This window comes from Colossoma macropomum, unplaced genomic scaffold, assembly GCF_904425465.1.
Source record: "Colossoma macropomum unplaced genomic scaffold, Colossoma_macropomum, whole genome shotgun sequence".
Taxonomy (NCBI): domain Eukaryota; kingdom Metazoa; phylum Chordata; class Actinopteri; order Characiformes; family Serrasalmidae; genus Colossoma; species Colossoma macropomum.
In genome coordinates this window covers 8,662,597-8,683,365 of record NW_023494807.1, presented here as the reverse complement: position 1 = coordinate 8,683,365, position 20,769 = coordinate 8,662,597, and the positions used below count along the sequence as shown (strand labels likewise).

Below are 20,769 nucleotides of genomic sequence, written 5' to 3'. Positions count from 1 at the left end.
TTGATGATGCATATTTTAAATTCTCCAATTGCTCTCTCTAACAGTAATAAACAGAGCACGATGGATACGTTTACATGCATATTTTGTCACATATATGTATGGAAATCCTCCGCTGACGATTCAAAATTTCTGCATAATTAACTGGTTATGATGGCACCACATATCTGAAGTTTTAATTGAGTTTAATGCTTTTAAAAGCTCCCTCACAGAAAGATTTTACATGAAATAGCTATAAAAATGCTGCCTGATATCTGAGACATTGTTTTACAATGATTTCGAGAAGGTTTTGACCTTTTCAAAAAACTCCATTCGTGTTGGAGGGGAACATGCAGGGTGTCGTGAGGCAAAATAGTCCCCAAAGAAAAGGCATTTTTTTCCTGATATATCACTGTTTAACCACAATCAAAATTCTATATAAAAAGTGGATAGTAAGTAATGATTTCACATCAAACCAATCTGAATGACTTTGTTTATCTTTAAACCATGCATTACATCAAAATTTAAGTCTATTATATTGTCTGGCAATGTTCAATAACAATCAATGACTGTTTAAAAAAATAATCAATAGTTTGCTTGATAACTAAATTGATCGTGACAGCCTTGAGAGTGGGGCGAAGTGACATACTGCCTTATACTATTTTTTCAAAAATAATGTCTTCACTGGATATTTAGAGGGCTCCAACACTGAGAAAGAGGGAGAGATAGAAGGAGACGCATGGGGGGTGGGGGTGGGGTGGGAGCCTCACCTTTCAGCCTGGAGGATCAGACTGACCGTGCCTTCCCTCAGGTCAAAGATCAGCGGCGTGTTCCAGTTTTTAGTGCTATCAGAAGCAAAAGAGCAGCATTAGTATGGCACTAGTATTTAGCATTTACTTACTACAGTAATGGAACACATACTTTTATGTTTAAAAATATCCTGAAAAGTATATTTATGGACCAAAAAAAGTGAGCATTCTTTATTGAATATTATCATAATAAAATTATAACTTAATTTTTTTTACCAAACTGTAAAAAAATCAATGCTGTTTTGAATGCACTCAACACCTTCAGCTGTATTTACTCGCCCTCTACACTGTCTTTAAAGGACAAGTCACATTATAATGTGAATGTGTAAGCAAGAAGGAGGTGAGGGGGAGTGGAAGGTGAATAAAAGATAATGATGAAATGCTGACCCACAAGCAAACACAAACTGACCTGCAAACTAGAGAGATAAGGAGGTGGAGGAAAGCAAAGAAAGATGTGCAGAGGGCAGAGTGTAGTCAGTGTCGTTAAGGTGAAATACCTGTAAACAGAGCACTGGAGAGAGGTGGCCACTACCAGATGACCATGAGCCAGTGACGCTTTGATGACCCGATCCCTGAACTCCAGGATGTCCACAGCATCGTTCAGTACATTCCTCACCTAAAACACAAGCACAAACACAAACATACAGTTACAAATAAACCAAAGCCATCTGACTACAAAAAATCTGTCAGCATTCAAACAGCCTAAAATTATAAAAAAATAAAACAATTTAATTTTACTAAATCTTTTTAGCCACTTTTAAGCCATTTGAATAAACTTTTCCATTCCAAAGTCAGCTGAACAGTATACGTATGTATGTGAGAATATTTCTCCCTCACTTTCACCCAAATTAGCTCAGGCAAAAGTCAAGAATAGACAGAGGCAACCACAATGTAGTAATTTTACAAGCTTAACAGTGAAGAGACAACCCTTTATTTATATAATTTAGAGTCAAAACAGCCATTAAAGACCAGTTACTTCTTTTTAGAAGATATTACTGAGTAGACTATTTATGATCCATTTGCATAAAGGAGGAGAGACTCAAAGGAAAGTACGTTTCCAAAACTGAAGTTTAAAAAAATAATTAAAAGCTACAGAGGAAATGGGGCTCCTAACAACCACCTGGAAACCCTGTTAGACACCAAAACTGTCCCCATCAGCACTTAAAGCTTTCATCTTTGAGAGAGAGGAGAAAATCAAGCTGCTTCAGATCTGAAAACATCCACAGGTGTTTCTGTCCATCCTTCCACTGTGAGAAGACTCAGCACTATGGGTCTGAAAGGATGTGTAGCTGTCAAGAAGAACCTCACTGAGAAAAGGAGACGGACACATCAAACAAAGAAGCGGAACAATGGACTGACCACCCCAGAGTCCAGACCCCAACATCACTGAATGTGTTTGCTTGCTTCAGAAAATCATCAACCAACTTTTAAGACTGAACTTGGGAGGTGTGGGGAAAAAAGTCCCTGCAGATTTCTTTGAAAAACTGAACATTTCCTGAAAAGAATGGAAGCTGGTAATAAGGTAATACTGATTATATTAGATTTTCTGCATTATCTGAAAATTAAACTGAGTGGTCTCTGACTTTTGCACTTTTGTACTATAAATACATAAGAGAAAACAGAGAGCTAGGAAGGGGAAAAAACCCTGAAGACATGGAGGATTTGTTTGGTTTGTTGCTAACCTGACTCAGCAAGAGCTATCTATATCAAATGTATGTGTAGGTTAATGAGTGTGTGCATGTGAACATGCAAGCAAAAGTGCACACAAAATACACACTGGCATTTGTCCTGCGGTTTTCTTGAGTTTAAACACTCTCCTGTAGCAGTGAGGGGCCCCAGACAGGCTGGACATTGTAACTGTGCTACAGTCAGAGGCTTATGGTATAATACACAGGGCTGAAGTACATGAAGGGCTGGGAAATACATGCATCTCCCCTCCTCACCAAAGCCCACGACATGTCAAGTCACACTACAGCTCTGCTGCATCTTATAGTTTTAGGTGATGTGTGCTTGAATTGCGGGTATCAAGTGTCGCATGGACCAGAATGTTTTCTCTGCTAGCAGGGAGCTACCTGCCACTACAAACTGTATAAAATGTTCTAAATACGATCCTCTACATAAAAGCTTGCTTTAGTCCAAGTGATCAATAGTGATCAGAGTACACTGCTGGCTAGCCTTCTAAATTAGCTGACAACACGTATCGTCCACCTAAATATGAATTAAAGTACTTAATGTGTTCATACTGAAGGTTAGAGCTGAATGGATTTCATCTAAATACAGAACGAATAAGCGTTATTATTTTATTATGTCTCTATTCCACAATCTCACCAATGTAGACTTCTACATGTTTCAATCTGTTATCACGCTCACTATTGTGTTTGTGGACGGAAAGAACAGCATGTTGAGCAAAAGTGGGCTGAAAGCTTTGCCCTTCTTTGGCACATTCCCAGCTTTCATGGACCTGCTGAAAGCTGAAGCACAGGAGTCTACACTTCACTGTGCTGGGATCCCTGCAACATGCAAGCAGAATGTCGCCCATAAAGTGCAGCACCGACCTGTGTTTCGGATTAAATTCCAGCAGGACAGTACGTTCACAGTACAACGGCAAGTCAACTGACCGCTTTCTCGGGTGTGACGATTGGACGCTCTCATTCCAAAAAGACGTATTAATTAGTAGGACTCTACTCAAGGCCACCTTTGTTGAATCCAATACTTTGATTAGTTATTATCAAATAATTACCAAGTCTAAAGGGGGCTGAGATCAGGTCAAGACGAGCCCAAACGAGAGCAAAACAGAGTCAAGATCAAGACCAAAACCAACAACGTTCTCCTCAAGACCAAGTTTTAACTAGACCTTAACTCCTTTCAGTTTCTTCCTCTTTCTGGATAGTTTGTTGGGATCATTTAAAAGTGAGCTGTACCCCAAAGATTCAATTAAGACAACAGAGAAACATTACTTTTAGTTTGCTGTTATGTTTAAATGAAATGGTACAATTATTAAATATTTATGTAATGAATTATGACTGCATTCAATTTATACTCTGTATCAGCAGGTTCTAGTCTGTATGTCTGACTTTTCCTGTTTGAGTCAATGTCAGAAACTGGCAATTACCTCTATACGTGGGTTCTGGTACAACCACATATCCATCTATATGAATGTAGCACTTGTGGTTATTTAACTAGCCCACAAGCAAATATATATGTAGCTATAAACACAGCAAAACTTCTGATTGGTGTCATTTATAAATGGATTTTACCAGCCCATTTCCAAAAAAGTTGGGACACTGTGCAGAACGTAAATAAAAATGGAATGCATTGATGTGCAAATCATGTAAACCATATTTTTAAAAGGAAAATACTACAAAGACAACATATTAAATGTTGAAACTGAAAATTTTATTGTTTTTTGAAAAATATATCCCCATTTTGAATTTGAACCCCACAAAATTTGGGACAGAGTCATGTTTACCACTGTATTTCATCACCTCTTCTTTTAACAACACTCTGTAAGCGTTGGGGAACTGAGGAGACACTGCTGTAGTTTTGAAAGTGCAATGTTTTCCTGTTCTTGTTTGATATAGGATTTCAGCTGCCCAACAGTTCGGGGTCTCCTTTGTCATATTTTTCATTTCATAATGTGCCCCTTAGTTTTCAGTGGTGACGGGTTTGGACTGAAGGCAGGCCAGGCGCTCAGAGTCTTTTAATACAGAGCAATGGTGTTGTAATAAATGCAGAATGGGGTTTGACATTGTCTAGCTGAAATAATCAAGGCCTTCTCTGAAAAAGACGTCGTGTGGATGGCAGCATATGTTGCCAAAACATGCATATATTGTTCAGCATTAATGGTGCCTTCACAGATGTGCATGTCACCCATGCCATGTGAACTAATGCACCCCTATACCATCATGAATGCTGGCTTTTGAACCTTTTGAACTGTGCACTGATAAGCTGAGTGGTCTCCAGCCCGGAAGACACAGTGTCCATGATTTCCAAAAAGAATTTCAAATGTTCATTCGTCAGACCACAGGACACTTTTCCACTACGCCTCAGTCCATTTTAAATGAGCTTGGGCCCAGAGAAGGTGGCAGCATTCCTAAATCCTGTTATGTATGGTGTTTCTGTGTTTCTGAGCCTATACAGTGATTTCCACTATAGAATCATGTGTGTTCTTAATGTATTGCCGCCTGAGGGCCAAAGATCATGGCCAACAAATACTGGTTTTCAGCCTTGTCCCTTACATACAGAGATTTCTTTTAATGTTATTATGTACCATAGATAAAAGCAAAAGTTCTTTGCTATTTTACATTGAGAAACGTTATTCCTGAATTGCTGCACTATTTGATTATGCAGTCTTTCACAGAGTGGCGAGGCCCTCCTCATATTTACTTCTGAAAGACTCAGCCTCTCTGAGATGCTCTTTTCATACACAATCATGATACTGACCTGTTGCCAATCAACCACCAGGTGTTTTTTTAAGCATTACACAACTTTACCAGCCTTCTGTTGCCCCATCCCAACTTGTGTTGATGGCATCAAATTCAAAATGCAATAAAAAAACAATAACTTTTCTCAGTTTCAACATTTGATATGTTGCCTTTGTACTGTTTTCAATTAAATATAGGGTTTACATGATTTGCACATCATTGCATTTTGTTTTTATTCACATTTTGCACAGCATCCCAACTTTTTTGAAAATGGGGTTGTACATGTCTCTAGTGTTTGTGGTATCAGTTGTTTAGTAACCTGCATCCAGTTCATGTTGAACCATAAGTCTGGGAAGGTAAAGGCTGAACATGCTTCCGTCAAGGCTCTTCAAGCTGTCTGTCAAACAACATGGCCAAGGGTCTACAACAACACGAACGCTGGTCTAATTATAGTGCTCCGGTCCAAACTTAAGACTTGTCTGACTCAATGGTATTTGTACTTGGATTTGTCTTGGTCTTGGCCATTGTTCTCACCACATTTAGTCTCTGGTCTCGACCGACAACTCAAAACCAAATCACTGCATCTGTTTGTGTTTGATTTAGCCAAAAAGCATTGGTTGGATTCATTTAGAGTGGGCACAGAATGCCAAAAAAACTCTGATGCAACTGTTCTGAAAAACTTAGAAAACTTTCCTCACATCTGATTAAATTTAGAAATTGACTGTTGGAGCCATACCGTAAGCTTTCAATCGATACCACATTTGTAGAATGTAGGAGATATTTTATTAGAATTAGAATTTGATAGAAAGGTACATTTTGACTATGTTTCTGTAAATTCCTGACATTAAAACAAACATCAAAAATGCAGACTCGAATCTGTTAATACATAGTTTAAATCAATGTACACATACTCTCAACTAATGAGCATCTTGGACTTATCTTGGACTCCAAGGTGGTCTTGATCACAGCCCTACTAATTAATTCATCTTTTTAGAATGGACAGTATCCAATCGTCACACCTGGAAAAGCAGCCTGTTGAGCTGGTCCTGTACTGTGTGTGAACTGTCCTGCTGAGATCTGAACTGAAACATGGGGCGCTGCTGCGCTTTATAGGCAACACTGCGCCTTGCAGGGATCTCAGGACAATGAAACGAAGTGCAGAGCCCTGTGCTTCAGCTTTCAGCAGGTCCATGAAAGCTGGGAACAGCTGAGAGGATTTGAAGGATGCTGCCGCTGAGTGGCTGGCCTGGGCTCGACGCTGTGCAGGCCCCCATCAAAGCCAAGCTGGGAACAGTGACAGCGCATTTGTTTTTCACAGTGAGCTGCGAAACGGGCCAATTACTGCTACTGAGCACTGCTGTCCAGTTCACTTCTCAACTCACTGAAGTGTATGCTGCAGAGCTTTGGCTTCCTGGCCTTAATGCGAATGTATGCATGTAAAAAAAAACCTGGGGCATGAATAAGAAAATGGGATTGGACAACCAAGCCCAACTTATTAGGTAGATGCCTGAGATTTGTTTTGTTGTGTATAATCCAGGTATCCTGTTGGCACTTACGCTGTGCATGTAAGGCATCTCAGGTTTTAACTCATGAGGAAAATCTAGTGCTGCTAGAATGGACTAGAACATTCAGATTTAGTAACACTTACTCAAAAAAGACAAACGTAAACAATTCTGAACAGGTATTGTAGATAACTTATGATCAGAGTGAGTGAGTTTCTGGCAATTATTTGCATTACTCTCTGGTAGCGATGTCCTGTCTAGTTGTTTTGCCCCCCTTAAAATTTGATTAAAAAAACTGTTAAACAAAATAAGTATCACTCGGTACTGGTCTTAATATTTGTCTCTTCATAAAAAAATACAGGCACATTTTTACTTAATATCTGATCTATGTACACGGAGATTCACTCGAAAGAGGCCCTGAATATTCTGTTGTAACTCCTGTTGAGACGAAGCAATCTGAACCAAATACGACACATACCTTGACGTATGTGTAATCAGCTGCATTACATGTGATGCTGGAAGTGATCATTTTCTGGCAGACACATGAAGGGGTACGGGGGTATGCACCCGGAAGTTGGTACCTGGTGCGTCCTAGCAAGAGTTATTACAGAATATTTGGGGCCTCTTTCGAGTGAATCTCCCTGTATTTGTATCATTATAAATAATACAGGTACATATTTTATTAATAATAAACAATTAATGACAATTAATACTACAATAAAATTTGCTCATCTCTAGAATGTGCGTATAACATTCTGCACTGATATGTTTAGCCCTACTATTTTATGATCAAGTTATCATGTCCAACCTGATGATTTGACTACCAGACACTTAAGACCTTCTGCAGTAAAATCCCTTCATTTTTGATTTGCGCATGGAGGAATAGAGTCTGAACTTACACCTTTTGTTTTTTATGGACTATGTATGCACAACAATCAGTCTATAGTGTTGTTAATACAATACTTCATATTGCTATGATCTGCGCACAGTATCTCCTTTTGTGTGCATGTATGTACCTGCATAGTGCGTCTCTTGGTAAGGGTGATCTCACAGTTCCTCCACTCCCAACGCTGCTCCACAATGTGAGCAAAGATGACCTGTCCATTTCCACAGGCCCCTGCCAGCTGGGTGCCATCAGCAGACCAGGCCAGACTGAACACGCTGCCCGTGTTTGGTTTCTCCAGAGCATATGACCACTGTGGCAGAGAGAGAGAGAGAAAAAAAAAGAGCATTAGAGAGATAAAATGATGCCATAGTACCACTAAAGAACCAATGAACAATGTTTGAAGAGATTTGTAAATGGGAAGAACATTTCAAAGTTTTAAACAACTTTAACAAAATGCAAAGGCTGTATACCAATTATGTTAAAACCTTAGAATCTTTACATTATTTGGGTTCCTTGCACTCATACAGTTCATTTACAAAAACAGTTCTTTAAAGAATCATTCATTTAAAGGTTTTTTTAGGGAGTTAAATGACTGACAACAATGGCAACAGATTGCTAACATATGAAAAAGGGATTAAGAGTGGACTCTTCAGGCAAAACGATGCGTAAAGTAATCCCTGAACCCTGACTAATCATTACTGAACCAGTAAGATTTATTTCTTCAGTTCTGAAGCTGATTATTTTTGGACATTATGAGTGCATTCATACAGGCACTAGTCTATAGGCAGTAGACAACGCCTCTCGTGCAGAAGCCCAGGGGAGTTGAGCTAAAGAGAGTGAATGTGTCTCGTACTCCGTGGTAATGGGGGAGTGCTGTGGCCAGCCTGCAGTGATGAACTGTGAGATGCTGCATGGCCCGATTCCAGCTAAGTCCCGTGCTCAGCCTCGTAAACATGCACTCTGCTACAGTCATTTATAAGCCGCGCCCAGAGGAGGCGTCTGTGTGTGAATACACTTTAGGGATGTATTTGAGCACTTCTGAAAAAACAGCATGTAGCTAAAGTGATTGTTTATGTGTGCTTACATAGTCGGATTTGTCGCTGTCCTAAAACCTCATAACTTGATGATAATAACTTTATAGAGGACAGTTTTCAAAGAAGAACTTGATTTGTTTTTAAATTTCTGCATAATTCAGTCGGTAAGATGCGCACAAAGTCATTCAGAGAGGTCTGACGTGAAATGTTTCATTGTAGAGAAACTTACAGACCCAGATTTCTTTACAGTGGTGGCGATGGGAACCAGGGGTTGTAATGTCCACAACACAAATATAGCCATTTAATGCACTATCCAAAACCACCAGTAAACCCAACACGTGTCTTCTGTTTTGTTTTTTTATTTATCTAATGTGGATAATGATTAAAAACCCTAAATAACACAGTCTTCTTTGGGGACTACATTACAACACCCTGCATGTAGCTCACCATGAATGTGTTTTAAAAAATAGGTTTCAGGCTAAAATCTTATCTCCAGTATCATAAAATATTGCATCAGGCATCAGGCAGCATATCTGTAATCATATGGTGCTAAAACTTCATGTGAGTAGCTGTCAGATGCATGAAATCCTTCAGACGTCTGGTTCCTATGACCACCACTGTGAATAATTCTGACTCTGTAAGCTTTTCCAGAATGGAGCATTTCAAATAAACCACTTTGAATGACTTTATTTACATATCAACAATTCAACTATGCAGAAGTTAAGAAAAACTGGTGGAATTCGCCTTTAACTTCAACATAATAATATTTTAATCCAACTGATCCTGGAATAGTTTTATTGCTCTGTTTGTTGTGAAATGTCTCTACAACGTGAAGGGAATCTTATGTTCAAGAACAGTGAACAGAAAAAGTAAGCAAGTTTGTTTGATATAACAGGAATGATATGCATTATTTAGTTTTACTTCAGTAAGACCTTTTCAGCTTCTCATTACTTCACTGTGTCTTCTGATGTGTAGTACTTCTTCCTGCAAGCACTCCAGAAGCAGAAACCTTTCTAAACGAAACTAATACAAAACACTCCCTTTTTCACCCCCACTCGTTTTTCTCTCCTCACTCTCTCCCTCCGTCCTTCCCTTCCCCCTCTTTCACGTGATGGGCTGCAGAGTGTGGTTGAACAGGGTCTGCTCTGTTAGCCAGCCTCTGGTTTCAGGTGCTATAAAACGCAGTGGAGAGCGTCCCAGCTCCGAGGCTTTTGCTATTGTTGGTTTGGGTTTGAACAGCAGTTTCGGAGGCGTTCTGCAGACACTTGTGTAATTGCGGTGTTTACGGATTATATTTAGAGTCCACGTTTGAGCCTACATTAGAGTTTTCAAGGAGCAGGGAAGAGTAGTTTCAAGTGCAGAGAGAAGAAGGAAAGAGGTCAAGAAAATAGTCAGAGACTATATTCAGCCCTGCTTGTAGTAATAGTGAGGACGTTACCATTTAAAAGTTGGAAATCAGTGTTTTATGTGCAACAAATAATAATTTTTCTTTCAGTAATTTTGAGATAGTCCCTAACAGCAGATGTGTAATTGAGACATAATCGTTGTCAAATAAAAACACAAAAAAATAAGACAGGTCAGCAGAAGTTGTGGTTGTCATATAATCTCATCTTTAATTTGGCAGCAAAACTAATTAACTAAGTAAGAATGAATGGAATTAGAACTGGCACACAATCTTTAGCGTCCAAGAGTAAGCTTAGCCTGATGCTATCTCCTCTGAAGTCATTTCACCTGAGGCAATCTGAAACAGTCAGTGTCCACTGATATATGTAGTGTTTTTTGTAAGGGGGGCTGAGTGTTTGATCCTTGGTGATGCCATAGTCATCCAAGGCCGGAAATCCGAGATAGCACAAGTGACCTTGCTCTCTCTGGGTGGGTAGGACAAGCCCTTCCTCCACCCTTCACTAAGCATGACGCAAGCTAATGTGGGTGTGTGTTTCCTGACGTAACAGAATTTACAGTTAGTGTTCTCTTCCAAGCGTGTTCAGTTGTCTAATGACTGCTGTGTTAGCAGCAGCTTGAAAAGGTTGAGCTTTACATGGCTTATAGGAAGCACATGCCAGCCTTTACAATCCTAGCACTGGTAGCACTGTGTGAATGGTAGAGACCTACCTAGCTAGGGTGGGACTGGGCATTGGAGAAATATGGCAAAAAAGCGCTGCTGAAACTGCATTTCTAGAAGAATCTCATCCATGTTAGGTAAAATAAATGTGGTATTAATGTAGGATAGTACATCATTCAACATGTTTAAAAGTTCAGTTATGCTCATGTGTAGGAATACAACTGTCTTGCTGTGGTTTGCATGAAATAAATCATTTTTTTTGTCTCTGGGGTCTGTTACCTTGGTAAACCATCAACAGACACACGCCTACAATGCCAGGGTGCATTATCATACCCCTATAATATGATTATGAATTTTTGAATGGTAGCATGTCGATGCCAAAGGTGACTATAGGAAGCAGCTGAGTAACAATTGAGTATAAGGGCACACAGGGATAAAAAGGCGCAAACAGATCACCCTTTCTTCAGTACTTCAATAATAGACTCTATCATTTTTTCTATTCCCTCGTCTCCCTGAACTTTCCCTCCTTCTCGCTCCTACTCTCACTCTCTGGTCTGCTCCGTTTCTCACTCTCTCTTTCTCTTCCAGAACAATCCCCTCTCTGTAGCCGACATGCCGGCATTCCCCCACGTGCCGCCTGGCCACAAACACCGCTGCCATCCATTTCATGACCCCTGACCTGACAGAATCAGCCTTTTCTTAATGTGTGCAGGTGGCTGGCCGCACCAGAAAAGAGGGAAGGGGGGATTGCAAAGAAAAAAAAAGTAAAAAAATATATATATCTAACAAAAATAAAAATCACCAGCTTTACAGCTGCCTCTGGCTGCCTCCCAGCGCACAAGAAGGAGCCTGTCTTAATTTGAGATTCTGAGGTGAGGCGTTATTTCCGCTTCGGTCAATCAAGGCGAAAGGGTGCAGTTGACAGGCTGAATTGGAGGCGTTTGATCACTCCTCCCTGCTCGCTATTTAAAGCCAGGCACTGGTGAAAATAGAAGCTTTCCTCAGGTCAACTTCCTGCCTCCTGCAAGAGTGTATCAAGAACCGAAATAGCCGCAGAAATTGCACTTTCATCCAGTCTGCACAAGCACTTCCTCAAAGGTGGCGCTCGCTTTTATTTGGCTTTTTCTCCTGGCCCATATTTCTCTTTCTCTCCCTCCTCACCTGCCTCCACATAAATCCTACACTCAAAATGACTTTCGTCTTTCTGTTTTGTTTTTTTTTCGTGAGGCGGGCGCAGCAAAGATAAACAGATCTGGCCGCACGAAAGGCCAGTGCCAGGCTTTTGAAGTTCACTTTTATATACCTTTTTCAAAACAAGGGCGCGCTGTGCTTGGACCCGCTCCACTGGCCCCGAAAACGGACAGCATTTTAAAATAATAGTGCTCCATCTATTCTTCTGCAAACATGGCAATGCGGCCGAGCTTTAAGGCTCTCTGGAGGGGACGGGTGACTCACAGATGGAGCTCAACGTATACACCAGACTGCAATGAGCCAAGACACATGATAGCAGGCCGAGGAGCGCTTTTTGGATTTGTGCTTGCCTAATGCTTTTAACACATTGAGCTATTAGACTCCTGCTGCAAAAGATGGAGACGTCGGCGTGTGCGTGTGTGTGTACAGGCAGAGAGAGAGTGCACACGCAGGTGTGTATATTGGATGAGTGTGTCGCTGCTGCTTGAATGTAAGGCAGATGAAACCAAGCATTTACTAGATGCAAGGACAGCTCATTAATCACTGCCAGTGCTGCTGGATCATCCTGAACAGAAGAAAAGGTGGATGGGGGGATAAATGTACATGCAATGTTCATCAACAGCTGCCATAGTATGGCCAAAAAATTATATCACTCTATAACTTTTATTATGTTATAATGATTTTTAACAAGCAAAGTAAATCTGAAATATTTGTATTGTGCAATCTAGTAAAAACAAAACTCAACCATAGGTGGATAAACTTTTGTATTATTTGTAATATTTTATGTGCTGCACTGCATGAGTTCCAATTAAACTGGACCAAAAATGTTCTCTTTGTAATGAAACATGTAGTTAGACAGTTTTCTAGGAGTTTATACTGATGATATCCATGACATGCTCAGAAAAGCGTACTGTGACATTGAGATGATGATAACCATTAATATCATCAAAGTGCCCAGCCCTACACATCATGTCCAAAAGTCTCCTTCTAATTATTGAATACGGCTACTCTAATGTACACCCACTACTGACACAGGTGTTCAACTGCACACACAGCTTATGTGGCATACACAAAAAAGCACTAAACTAAGGTCACTATGCCCAGTGACAAGCATCAGCTAGAGGGGTATGAAGCCCCCCAGCATTGGGCTGTGGAACTGTGGAACTGTGTTCTCGGAAGTAATGGAGCTCCATTCAATACCTTTGGGACGAGTTGGAGTGATCCAGAACTGACCATCAGTACCTGACCTCACTAATGCTCAGTCAAATCCTCACAGCAATGTTCCAAAATCTATTGTAAGAATGATGAGCAGCTCTCTACGAACGTTCGGACATACAGCGGACATATGCAGGCGCTCCACTGCCCATGTGCATATCACTGTGGTAATCTTCCGGTTTCGGCAGCATGTGCAGCCTAGCGGAGTATGGACTCTCCGTTTGAATGGTTTTAGCAGTTTTTCCTGCCACTAGCCCCCTCAGTGACACTCATTAGAGTCTTGACTTGCATTTATGGAAAACTGCTTTGGTGCAATAAAAAGTACTATATAAACAAAAAAAAAGTAATTGACTTAGCCTAGTGTCCTCGGCATGACCTCGTATCAGTCTCTCTCTCTTTCTCCTCACTCACTTTCTAATGTTGATCTCTCTCTGGTCTATACTCTGATCTTCTACAGCACTAGAGAACATCATGATTTTAAAATACATCTCATAAATACAAATTAAATATGTGTAAATATAGAAGAATATTTTCTTAAATCATATGTCTTTCTTTGCTTCTTCCTCTTTTCCAGGAATATACCCATAAAAGGAATGTGGGGTGTGCTTGAGTAATGAAGAGTGATATGTCGCATTTTCAATGCCCACCCTCTCACTGACTGGAGGAGGTTATTTCAGGTGTATTTGTGCAACAAAGTGAGGAAAAATCTCTTATCAGCGGAACCTAAAATTGAGTTTGGCTCCTAAAATACATACATCATCAGCACGTGGTGAGTTTTATGAATAGGACTATTGCACAGTGCTGTGGACTAACCACTAACTTTGTTGAAGGGATATTCCATCATTCTTGTATAAAAGCCTAATTTACTTTTTTTATAGTCTCGATAGTCTGTTGCTGTGGAGACGGAAATTCAATAAAAACATTTTATTGTTGTATTTCTACTTCATTTGGTTTAAGTCGTATAAACCATATTGGCTCATTTAGAATGAGATTAAAAATAGTCTTCTCTATCCATACTATTTATGTCTGCTGTGTTCCAAAACATGACATGTTTCCTTCTTGTTAAAGGGGCTGGCAACTTCCTCAATTCATTCTTTTAGCTATAGGCTCCTACTACACTCTCAGAAATAAAGGTAGTAAACTGTCACTGGGGCAGTACCCCTTCGGTCACTGAGGTGGGACCCTCAAGGGTACATCTCAGTACCTGTAGTCAGGGAACATAACTGTACCATAATCCATTGAAATGATATTTTCTAAACTGTATTAACTCCACACACCCCGTCTCGTCTCCAGGCTTTTTATTTTACTGTTCTGTTTTAAAACATCAGGTTATGAAAAGGTATAAATGCGAACTTTTCACCTGGAAAAATTTATTTGAGGTTCACAATTGGACCTTAAAACCACTGGAACATTTACATTGTTTGTACCTTGAACGAAAAATGTATAGTACCTTTATTTCTAACAGTGTTGGAGTGTAGCAATAAAATACGTCATACTGTTCAACACAAAACTCTAAATTCGGGTGTCCAGCTTATGTGTCTCAGAACACGACGTCTTCCTCTCGGCCTACTTTAATAAGTACATGCGAAGGACGTTTTCCTGTGTCTGACATCATTTTGAAGCAATTAAAAACACAAGTGCTGCTCACTGCTGCTCGTCTCACTCTGACTGGACTCCCGTGATGTTCGATATCATGGTAACATACGCACGCACATCATTTTGGACCGGATTACTTGTAGTGCGCATGTAAAGATTTTCCATCAGATAGCTGAGTAGAGTGAGCAGATAAACACCTCAGTCGTAATCTATAATCAGAATATATTCAATCGGATGGCAAAAATCTTTGCACGTAAACACAGCCAGTGAAACCCATACAAACATCTTTCACAGTTTCTATGAGGGTAGCTAAGGCCTCCAATATTCCCCAAATGTATGAAAGCATGAACAGAAGGCTATTACGAAAGCCATGTTACACTGTTCAGAATCTCTAATAGGCTTGCTTATGTGGTTTCAGACACTTGTATGAAACACTTATCTAAAAACGAAAGTACCATGCATTGCTAAACTGTATTAGCAGCCACCTTGAAGCCTGAACTAAACAAAGCTAAAAAGTGAGACGTCAGCTTCCATTACTAAAAACAAAACTAAAAAAGCAAACTTCAAATGCCAAACGTGTTTTGACTGGAAAACTGTGTTCATTAGACTGAACTATTCCTTTATGAATAGGAGGCTCCAGTAAAAGTTGTATTCAGATCAGGAGGCCTCTGAGCAGGGTGCTGTATCTGGGGACAAAATGGTAGAAATAAGGAGGGGAACGGGCTGAAAATAGTAGTAGAGCTCAGTCCTTATCCAGATCATAGCTTACACCTAATAAAATCATATCCCCACAAAACATTCCCCCATATTTGACAGTAGGGTGGAGTTGTGCCAACACTTGTGCACGCAGCAAAGCTTTATGCCATGTTCTACAAATGCTCAGTTTAGACTAAAAAGTAAACAAATAAATAAATAAAATTTACTGTGGGCACCTTGAGGGAGAGCTAGTATCTGTGTTAGTGTGACTGTGAGAGGATCATTCAGCAGCAGATTTGCTGACAAGTTTTATTGGAACCAAAAGGCCAGAAGGGATGATCCTGGCTCACATCCAGGCACTTCCTATTCTCATGGTGCTGGTCAAGAGAGTATATGTATATTATAACAAATTTATGGAGCAGTGGAGAGAGGGGCTGAGAAAGCCAGGGAGTGTGACATCACAAAAAAGATTTTTAGTGATATGAGTTGAAAGAAGTTGGTATAAGGCTCTATGACACCTGCATAAGCCCTTCATGAGCACTGACATATAGAAACTACAAAAATTTTATAAACACCTACACAAACATGTATGAACACTTAGTCCAGTAGGTGTCATTTGTCATAAAGGCTGCATTTTTTCTGACATTAAGCTGTCCTGACACTTTGTGGAGTGAAATGATATAACATCTCCTCCATTTCCATGAAGAAATAAAAAAGCATCAAACACAATGCAACAGGTCTCAAAAAGCTCTATTTTCTCTCACCAGTTCCCTCACGAATTCATGCTCTGGTGACTTCACCATGCAGCCTCGTTAAGACTGTTCCACTGTGTGACCAACAGGCTACTAAGGAGGGGTCTTCATAGGACAGTCCTACCGAGGACCCGCACTACCTTGGCTGCAGCCTCGGCTTTGGAACGCAGCTACAGGAAGAACAAATGATGCCTATTGAAATGAGCTTTTAGAAATGTTTATGTAGGTTTGTGTTAGTCATGACAAGCTTAAGTAGGTGTCGTGCAACCTTGTGAACACTGTCCTACAGTAAAGTCTTACCAAGAAATCTTTCATGCAAACATTTGTAATGACGAGCTTCACAGATACTCAAATAACAGGAATATTTACTCAATCAATAAAGGTCAACTTTTGAATAAACTAACAATACAATCAATGAGTGCAGAACAGTGCGGTATAACATTTCTATCAGCCAATAAGTGAAGCTAACTAGCAAGCAAGGTAGTCAAATTAGATGCTTTAAAGTGGCATAAAATGACCTACAAGACAAATCATAAACTGTGGTTATTATGATGGTTCCAGCTTTTTCTTGAGCAGAAGGAAAATGAATTAGAACTACACTCTTAAAACAGATCGTTCTTCGAGGGTTCTGTTATAAAGTTTTACATAGAACCATAAACATTCAAAGCACTCTTTGCATCACTGAAGAGTTCTTTCCCATGTAAAGTGTTATTCAGATTGATGGAGAATGTGCTGCAGATGATTCCATATAGAACCTTTTTGAAAAGGGTTCTATAGAGCACCAAAAAGGCTCTGCTATATGTATGACGCCAAGCTTTTAACTATAGCAGAACGCTTTTTTGATGCGATTTAGAACCCTTTCAAAAAGTTCTAAACAGAACCATCAACAGCACATTCTTCATCAATTAGAAGAACCCTTTTACGATGCAAAGAACCTGTTAATCATTTAAAGGGTTCATCAAGTGTTCATGGTTCTATATGGAACTATTTCCTTTACTAAAGAACCATCAAAGAACCATCTTTTTAAGAGTGTAGAACTGTAAGTTCTGTTGGTTATTGTTTGGGTTAGTTCTGGTTTTTGAATGTGAGTATGGACTCTGGGTGTTTTTAGTCATTAAAGTTGTCCACCAGGTCAGCATTACACTGTGTTTAATGTGTACAGTAGGGGTCTAATTTTTTAAGTATGATTTTTTTAAAGTTTTATGGTGTCACATACCCCCCCCTCCCCAAGTATAAATTACATAAAATATATTAATTTGAGCACATCCATCAATGTTTATTAGCCATTATAAAACGGATAGTTTCGGTCCTAAAATCTGATTGGCTGAGCCGCGTTTAAAGCCATTGAAAAATCCATGATATACCACAGCTACGACCGCCTCACAGCAACTGAACTCTGTATCACTGCGTCACGGCACGGAAAACCCTTATGCTGTTAATGGATTAATCTTAGACTCTAACGCAGATCGCACGAAGCACCGAGTGTACTGATGAAGTAAGAACTCATTTTTTGTTTAAACTGAGGGGCTGAAAACTTGTTTTCTTATCGAGAACTAGGATGGTCAGCTAGCTAACAGGCTAAAAGAGCCAATAGCCTAAAGAACTCCATCATTAATATCACAGGCTTGAATTAAAGCACTAACGATATGATTCACTCAAAAACGGCAAAATAAAAGTCTAAAGTCTTATGTCGAATATTATTCATAATAATTTAAATAATTATCTAAAACATCATGTATTTTAATATGTTTTATGTTGGGCGCTGTTTTATAAAAGTAATAAGCCACTCCAGGCAGTGAGTTACTGTGATTTTATCCACAAGAGGCCGTGGGTTACTCCCCGTGATAAAATCGCTGTAACCCGTGGCCTCTCGTGGATTATTGCTTTATTATTCTGTCACCACAAACCAATAAGTACTAATACAAATAATAATACAAATAATAATAATAATAACAACATTAATAATAATAATAATAATAACAACAACAACAACAACAACAACAACAATAATAATAGTTCACCATAGTAATTCTTTTTCATAGCAGTAATCGTGCACACGCATAAAAAAACATTTTAGTGTTCAATTACATCAAGTAAACTTACATTTGGCAGCAGAATATATAGGACTCATTGTGGTAGCAGTGGAGTTTCTGCTGAATGTGAGTTAAGTTACTAAAGGACAGTTAAATCTGAGTTCTCAGTAAATTTGTTTGATAATTCCATTAATTTCTTAATTCTGACATGCTACCAACCACAACGTCATGAGTGAATCCACAAGAACAGTTTATCGGTGTAAATTAGAATAAGAGCTAAGTTGTTTATAGCTAAATTACGGTCATACGCTCCGTGTGCAGCGCCCCTGCTGTGCCGAGGTTTTGTTTGAATGGCTCCTCTTACATGCAGTGCGGTCTTAGATGATTTTGTATAGTTTATGTTAGGTAACCAGCCACAGCATCTATATTTATCTGCAGAAAAATGAAGGAAAAAACATTCAATGTAAAGATAAACTGTAAATATGTAATGGGCCATACAAAGCTGTGCAGCAGGTCACATGGTGGTGGTTTAAGATCCCTGATTTATTGCACGAACAAAAAGAAATAGCAAGAAAGCAAGAAAGAAAGAAAGAAACGAAAGAAAGAAAGAATCAAAATGATGGTTTAATCAAACACTGAACATTACTGCACAGCCCTTATACATTCATAGCTGCACTTTAAACCGTTGCTCCCACTTTGGTTTTTACAGTCTGGCTCAGAGTCAGCTTCAACTTCAAAACTGTGGATGTTCAACAGGCTCCTCAAAGACAAACGCACGTATGCACGAATGAAAATACAAGCACGCACGCACACACACACACACACACACACACACACACACACACACACACACACACACACACAGGAATCTCAGGGACAGTGCAATCTCTGTCTCACTCTGTCAGCGCTGCTGCCCTCTTTTGGGGGAGCTCTCCTTCACTTTGCTCTTCGATTCTCTCTCCATCTCTGTGTGCACATAAGTTTGCCATTAGGATTGGCAGGTGCTGCAATTCCGCTGCTTCTCTGCCTTATTAGCAGGACAGGAGAAGGCTGTAAAGTCCAACTCAAAAGGAAAAAAGAAGCACTGGTTCCTCTCTTTCCTCTGTGGCTTGGAAAAGCTTCATAAGTTTGAAGAAGAAAAAATGTTTTGCTGATGAACAATAGACATCTTAAAATCTCAAGACCATACTTGGTTACTCAGAACGGCTGCACTTATACTATCCATGCTCTGCCCACAAATGTCTTCTTTCACAGCAACTGTTGTAAAGGCTTGACAAACTTTACAGAACGTTTACATCCCAAAGCCTATTATTTAGTAACTAAATGGAAAACAGGTCCTGGTGGGTCCATGGCAGGTCCTGGCCATTCAAGGATTAACTAAATGAATTTAGGCTGGAGTTTACATTCACTACATAACATTGGGTTTAAAATGTTACATCACTGAGCTGGACTGTGTTGCTTTAGCTAGTTGAAACTAGGCCGGAAACGACAATGAACAATAGATTTAAAAAAAAAACAACAACAACAACAACAACAACAGAACTGTACTCGATCTATGCAGCCAAACAATGTGTGACCATTCACATGCTTTTACTTTCCAAATTTCCATATTCTGACACAAACTGAGTTGTGTGCTACAATTTCTCATTAGGTAGAAAGTGATTTTTTTCATCAGTGTTCTGTAAAGTATTTCCAACTTTGCAACAATAGTTACAAAACAAGCATTCGTGGGCAGCACATGGACAGGTCAGTTACTACTATTAAAACAGAGAAAACAAATGTATTAGCTTTACCGCACTGTGCAAAAGTTGAAAACCGCCCTCATTTATTTAATTCCTAGTCAAAACTGCTTTTGTACACAAGTTATTAATTTTTTTTTTTTTTTGGGGGGGGCACAAAAACTTGAAAAGAATCTTAACAGAAAATTGAAAAAGTTTCCACTCTTTTCAGGAGAACTGGCAGGAGCTCTCCAAAGTTCAGTCTTAGAAGTTGGTTTTGCATTTTATGCATCTCACAGTTCTTCTGATATGTGTATTTTCTTTTCTCGACAGCTACACCTTTTAGACCCATAGCGCCAAGTCGTCTTCTCACAGTGGAAGGATGGACAGAAACACCTGTGGATGTTTTCAGATCTGAAGCAGCTTGATTTTCTCCTCTCTCTCAAAGACGAAAGCTTTAAGTGCTGTTTATCTGATGGGGACAGTTTTGGTGTCTACCAGGTCTCACATGGTTGTTAGGAGTCCCATTTCCTTCAAAAAAAAACTCCTGTTTAATTTTAACTTATTTTACTTTGACATTCTCCTTCATTATGCAAATGAATCAATTTATATCTAATATCCTCAGAAAATTCTTCTAAACCAAATAACTTGTACTTAATAGCTGTTTTGACTGAAAAATAAAAAGTACTGTATGTCAAAGAGAGAAGAATTGTATTCAAACTTCATCTGCTTGCCCTCTTCTTTCTTTCCATTTCTTCCCTTTCTCTCCACCTGGGCTATGTGTGTGTGTGTAGAGAGTAGGGAAGGGGTTAATGACACATGTTGGAGTCTAATGGCTCCCTGTGGAACTATCTGCTGATTCAGCCCCATTACAT

The 20,769-nt window shown here is 39.5% G+C and overlaps 1 protein-coding gene across 3 annotated transcripts in view; it reads right to left on the bottom strand.

Moving 5' to 3' along the window:
- ift80 (intraflagellar transport 80 homolog (Chlamydomonas)) overlaps positions 1-20,769 on the bottom strand; it is a 98,802-nt gene that overhangs the window by 21,741 nt on the left and 56,292 nt on the right. For all 3 annotated transcript variants that reach the window (XM_036556183.1, XM_036556182.1, XM_036556184.1), the window contains exons 9-11: positions 7,728-7,907; positions 1,283-1,401; positions 747-821 (exon numbers count right to left, since the gene is read on the bottom strand). In XM_036556183.1, coding sequence (XP_036412076.1) covers positions 747-821; positions 1,283-1,401; positions 7,728-7,907 — 374 coding nt within the window. The remainder of the gene's footprint in view (positions 1-746; positions 822-1,282; positions 1,402-7,727; positions 7,908-20,769) is intronic.